Source organism: Panthera pardus, unplaced genomic scaffold (genome assembly GCF_024362965.1).
Source record: "Panthera pardus isolate Hobbes unplaced genomic scaffold, ASM2436296v1 HiC_scaffold_12, whole genome shotgun sequence".
NCBI lineage: Eukaryota > Metazoa > Chordata > Mammalia > Carnivora > Felidae > Panthera > Panthera pardus.
The window spans coordinates 58,610,962-58,617,114 of record NW_026526677.1 but is presented as its reverse complement, the minus strand read 5'-3'; the positions used below and the strand labels follow the sequence as shown (position 1 = coordinate 58,617,114).

Genomic DNA, 6,153 nt, shown 5'->3' with positions numbered 1-6,153 from the left:
TGACCCCTCTGTTCCCGCCTGAATTAACTGCCTCTGACTCTCTGTAGCTGGATTTCCTCCCCGAGAGCCTCATCTGATGCTAGCGTTTGTCAGTCCAACTGCATCTCCCCCACAGCCGCCACCCTCACCGCAGTGATGAGGAAGAATGACAGGGTTAAGAGGATGTAGAGGAAGTGTAGGATCCCACATGGGCTGTGGATAACCCCCTCTCAGAGGATAAAAGGCAGGCTGGCTTGAAGAGCAATGCAATCACAGTGGGAAGTCCCTCCATGCCTGCTACATGCAGTCAGAGCCTATCTCTTCCCCCATACGCCAGGCGGAGACACCAAAGGTCTCTGCCTCACTTCAGGGAGGTCCAAAACGCCCTCCCAAGTGTCCCCTCCCACCTCCTTCAATGCCCCAAGGTCAGCAGGAATGACATGGCACCACTTACAAGAGTAGAGTATCCGAGATTATTGCAGACTTTATAGAAAACTGCCCAAGGGAGATCCAGATGTCCTGGGTGGGGGTGGGAAGGCAGGCCTCAGCCAATACGTTGAAGGAGGAGAGCCTTCCTGTGTGTAGAGGCAGCACAGGCCAGCCATTCTGCCTGACCTAGGGGATGGGAGTCAGGGAGAGGCAGCCCCCTCCCCACTCACCAGTTGTGCTTTGGGATCATGCAGAAGGCAGGGCACTGAGGCTCTGACCCTAAACAGGATGGCTTGTGCCTGAGACAAGAAATGAGGCCCCTCACCTCTTCCAAAAGGCATGGGGGAGGGGGGCATGACAGCAAGGAAACCCAGGGAGAAAAGAGTCACATGGGTGGGAAAGGGTGTGTGGAGAGCAGCTCCCAGCCCTTCAGAGCCCCTCCCCTACCTCTCTCTGAGGCCACAATGTACAGGTGACCCTGGCTCTGAGGCCCAGCCAACTACTTTGAACCCCCAGGAGTCTCTCCTTCCTCATGGGCATCTGGTTGGGGCCAGTATGGTTGGAGGACGCTTGGCACCTGCACCTGCCTTGCAGGGCTGGAGAGCTCATCCTAGGAGGAAAGAGGGTGGGCACATCCCAGGAATGGATTCCTCACTGGACCCTGACCCAGTGAATGGCAGAGGTGGATAGTGAATGCAAGTGATGGGTGTAGGAGGGGATAGATAGCCTAAAACTTGGGCAGGAAGATTAAACTCAGATCCGGGTGAAGAGCTGAGAGTCTGGAGATTAGGGACAAGCACTGAGTATTAGGGGATCAGAGAGCCCCGGTGAGAAAGGCTGAGGATCGGTTCCATACTAAGGCTATAATGGGGTATGACTGTCCCGGGGATGGGAGACAGTTGGAGCTGAGCCCCAAGCCTGGGCCAAGGAAGGGAGCAGCCTGAGCCACAGCTGCGGTGGTGGGCAGTATGAAATACATCCCCTTATTGGGGGAGGGTGCCTAACTCTCAGAGTCTGGGGATGTGGGTGTTTGTAGGATGGAGGGCTCAGAGCTCCAGGATGAGAAAAAAGGTTCGAAGTCCACAAAAACCTTCAGGTGGGGGTGCTCTGCTTCTGAGACCAGAATGGGATGTAAGGGTCCCTGAGCCCTGGGAAGGAAGTTGAGGTCTCCAAGCTGGAGATGGGAGTCAGTAATGTCTAGGATGGTTTCCCAGTGAGAGGGCAGGCCTCAAAGTACAGGGTGGTGGAGGCAGTCTCAGGGCTTTCGGATTGAAGGACAAAGTTTCCTGGAGAGTCTTGAAAAGGGAAGGTGCTTTTGGTGGTTTAGGAGGGATGTGTCAGAGCCTGGGATGGGCAAGTAGGGTTTCTGAAATCAGAAGGGGGTGTCTCTCGATCTTTGATGGTGAGAGCTCTCAGAGGCTGGGGAGAGGGGGTACAGCTTGGGGTCTCTGGGTCGGGGGGATGCCATAATCCAAAGGTCTCAGGCCGGGAAGGGGCAAGTCTCGAAGCCCCCAACTCGCGGGTGTCTCATACCCATGGCTTCAAGCCAGACAGCCCCAGCAAAGTCATAAGCTGGCAGGAACAGCCATCAACCCCCAAGGGGTGACACTCAGAGGCCCGAGCCCGGGGAAGTGGCACGGGAGCCGGCGGGGGCAGCCGGAGCCGGCGCGCGGCGAGGGTCGGCGTCCTGCTCATAGCGGTAGTGGTAGCCCTCCATCTGGTCCCGGCAGGCCTCGCGCAAGTTGCGCATCCAGCGCTGGATGCCGCGGCGGTTTAGGTAGAGCACCATGAGGAAGATGAGGCCGATGAGCGCCAGCACCAGCCCGAAGAAGACGTAGGAGGCTTCCAGCTCCGGGCCGGCGAGTTCCACTTCTTCCCCGCGACCGTATGCATCGCCGTCGGCACAGCGCAGCCGAGCCTCGTCCAGGTCCAGGAAAGGCCGGTCCTGTAGCGCCCGCGGGGCGGCGCAGCGCAGGCGCCGCGCGTCGGGTACGCGCTCAGTGGAGTTGCGCAGCCAGGCCAGCAGGGGGCGCGCGGCACAGCCGCAGCTCAGGGGGTTGTCGGCGAGCAGCAGGCGCGGCGCGGGGAGGCCGCCATCGCGCTCGAGCGCGCGCAGCTCGTCGGGGCCCAGGCCGGTCAACGCGTTGAGGCGCGCGTCCAGCTGCTCCAGGCGCGGTCGGCTCAGAGCTGCGGGCGGCAGGCGGCTGAGCGCGTTGCCCGCCAGGCCCACCAGGCGCAGCTCGTCCAGCGGGGCGAGCGCGGTGTCCAGCGCGGCCAGCAGCGTGGGGCCGCCCCGCGCCAGCGCGTGGTTGAGCTGCAGGGAACGCAGCGCGGGCAGTCCGCGGAAGGCGCCGCCGCCCAGCGCGCGCAGAGGGTTGTTGCTCAGGTCGAGCGCCGTCAGGCTGGGCAGCCCGTCGAAGGCGCCGTCCTCCACCACCTCGATGTTGTTGTGCGTGAGGCGCAGCGCGCTGAGGAGCGGCAGGCGCACGCCGCCCGCTGCCGCCTCCTCCTCCTCCCCGTCAGCGTCCCCGCCGGCGAAGGCGGCCGCGCGAAGCACGGTCAGGTTGGCGCCCACGATGGTGAGGTTGCGCGCGTCGGGCGGCACGTCCCGCGGGGGCTGCCGGAGCTCGGCGCCCGACGCGCAGCGCAACAGCAGCTTGGGGCCGCCGAAGCAGTAGCACTGGAAGGGACAGGGCGCGGCGGGCCGGCTCAGCGCCGCCGCCACCAGCAGCAGCCCCGGCAGGAGCGGCCCCCTTTGCTCCGGCTGTCCCGAGCGCGGGGCCATCGCAGCTGCCCCCGCATCCAGCGCCCTGGCCGCCGCGCTCACCAGTGAGTTCGGAGCGCCTGGGGGGGTGGGGAGGGGGGCGGCCGGGGCAAGTCCTTGACCCGGAGCGGCTGGCGGTCGCGGTCGGTCCGTCCGCTGGCTCTAAAGTCCGAGGAGCCTTCACTTTCCTGTCTGGGGCGAGAGGGGTCAGGCGGGGAGCGGAGCCCCCCGCCCCCGGTGCCCTCCTCGCCCTGCGCGCCGGCCTCCGACTTCCGCGGCCGTTCCGGGCTTGGAGCCGAGTGGGCAGGGTTTGTCGGTTTGTCTCCCCCCTCCCCGCCTCCCGGCCTCCTCCTCCTCCCCCAGAGGAGCCTCCGCGCCCTCCTCGCCCAGAGGAGGGGTGGGAGGCTCCGGAGAATCAGAGCTTTCCGCTGCTGCGCTTTCTCTCCCCCACTCTCCAGCTCCGGGGCTGCTGAGAAGTTTGGCTCTCCGAGCCTCTGACTTGCTTCCCCCTCATCTCCCCCCATCCCCCCAGGTTGAAGCTGGTTCCTTCCTCCTCCCTCTAAGGCACGTGTGGGGCGGGGCCGGGCGGGGGAGAGCTGGCAGGTGGGTCAGCACCACAGTGCGAGAATTTGCGGGGAGGACCTTAGAGTTCCCCCTTCAAACACAGGCAGGGGTGAGGGGTGGGCTGAGAAAGTTACTCATCTTTCAGCCTCTTCCTGATCTGTGTGGCCAAGGAGAGGTCTGTGCTAGGAGAGACTGGAAAATCCCCAGCCTTGGTTCCCCCCTCAGCAAACCCAGTTACATTAGGCCTGGCTGGGTCACCACTGTAGCAGGTCCTGTGGGACCAACGTTTTCTCAACCCCATCCTACCTTCACCCAGGGGAGTCAGCGACACCCCCTCCTCCTTTCTTTCCCCCCACCCCAACTCACTGGCTGCTCTGCAGGGAGTTCTTACATCTGGTTTCCTCCACCAGGCTGGACTCCACCCCCAAGCACTCTCCTAGGCCCTAGGACCTGATGGGTGTGGTGATTCAGCTCTTTGCTGTCCCCTCCCAGTACTTGGGCACCCCGTTTGATTGTTCTGCTGGGTCTCAGGAGCCTGGGATTGTTAGATACCACTGACTGCCCCTCCTCCCCTCCAGGGTATCCCACCTGTAAATGGTGAATGGGTGAGAGGGTTTGGAGTTCCAAAGATATGGAGAACTGGAGTAGATTTTGAAGCATTGGGAGGGAGTGGGGTTCTCAGAGGGGGCCATGGCTGAGCTGCTTATAGGTTTGTTTTGTTCTGGATTTTTTTATTTTTTATTTTTTTCAGAATTGGGAAGCTCCAGACCTGATTTAAAGAGATAGGCTCCCGAGAAGGGAGCATTCCTTGCCTTGACATGAATTATGCAGGCTGGAGAGGCTGACACTTGATCCACAGGCCATTCTGGTATCAGCAGAGCTGGTTGGGATGGAGGCTCCACCCTCCCCCCCCATAGGAATCAGTCTTTCTCCTGAATTAGGGACAGTTGTTGGATTGACTTCTTCCCTGAGGTTATATTTAACAGATTGGCCAACAGATCAATACCACTTAAGGAGAAGAGGCAGACCCTGCGGTGGCCGGGTCCCAGGCAAAGACCAACAACATCAAGGACCAGGTCTGTTGATGCTGGCGTGGGGGGTGAGAGCTCCCCTCCCCCTTCCATCTCTCTCCCCATTCCCATAATCACTCCCAGCTTTTAGCAGATGAGAACAAGAAGTTGCATGTGCAGGATTGGACATGTCTATAAGATGTACACGCATGTGTACTTGTACATGTAGAAGCAAGTTTGACACATGAACAGCCCAAGGTACAGCCACATGTGAGGAAATACAGACTCACGCTTACTTGAGTGTGCATACACATGTATAGGAAGGTGTGCACAAGCTTGCACATGGTTGCAGGCAGGCTCAGATAAAACTCATGCAAGTACATGCAAGCTCATTCATACATGTAACATACATACATGTTAACATAGATTTGAGTACATCCTGGTATGTGTCCATACATTCATAAGCACATACACACTTGAATATTCATTTTTCTGTTATGTAGGTTCCTGGGTACATTCTCTGAGGGGCAAGCTTACAGACCCATGCATGCAAGCACATGCATCCAGAGATTGGACAACACACCCTGAGCCCATTCCTGCCCTCCACCATGCCCTTGGTCTGTATAAGTAACAGGCTGAGATGTCTTTTCTTATATGGGCACAGGTGCTCAAACAGCCATTGGGGCTGTGCCCTCAGCTACTGCACTCCCACCACTCCTGGCCCATATCAACGCTAAGCCCTAGCTCTGACATCTCCCTAGTGAGAGGCACTGGCTCTTCTTCCTATTGTGTTTCCAGTACAGGAACTAGCACCAGTGAGTGTGCAGTAAATGTAGGTGGGTGGATGGATGGATGGATGGAAAGGTCTCTGCTTCCCTGTCCCACTGCATAGAACCCTTTCTGCCTCCAGCCTCTGAGGAATTACAACCCAACTGCCAAGGCCAGAGCCCCCTCTCTAGGACCTCATGGTGGCTGGTTCCTGGTGTGCTGATGGACTCCTTGAGAAAGGGCTGTAGGACAGCAGGCAGCCTTAGGGGGGAAAGGGGGAGCTAGACATCTCAATTGAAGATGGAGGCCCAGAGAGAACCTAGAAACATCAGGTACCAGAGAATAAAGCAATGACCATGTTTTATAAGTGGGGAGTCTGAGGCCAGAGGGCCAGGGACTTGCCTCAAAGCCAGTGGCTGTCTGGGCTTAGCCTAGGACCTGGCCCTAGGCTCCTTGCCCAGGCCTTTGTCCAAGGTATTGGCCACATCTTAGCGGGGCCAGTGCAACAGGGAATCTCATCCTGCCCCCAGGAAACTAAAGCCGGCTACAGACACCAGGATGGGTATGGTGTGACCTTGGACCTCTCTCGGCCTCTGTCAACTTCTGGAAAGTAGATGGGCTTCTGAATTCCTATCCTTC

The 6,153-nt window shown here is 59.3% G+C and overlaps 1 protein-coding gene across 1 annotated transcript; it reads right to left on the bottom strand.

The window, feature by feature from the left end:
• Positions 1-438: 438 nt before the first annotated feature.
• On the bottom strand, positions 439-3,634 carry TPBGL (trophoblast glycoprotein like). The gene has a single exon (XM_019449839.2). It carries the CDS (start codon positions 3,191-3,193, stop codon positions 2,018-2,020), a length of 1,176 nt encoding a protein of 391 aa, XP_019305384.1. The 5' UTR covers positions 3,194-3,634; the 3' UTR covers positions 439-2,017.
• Between the last annotated feature and the right edge of the window lie 2,519 nt (positions 3,635-6,153).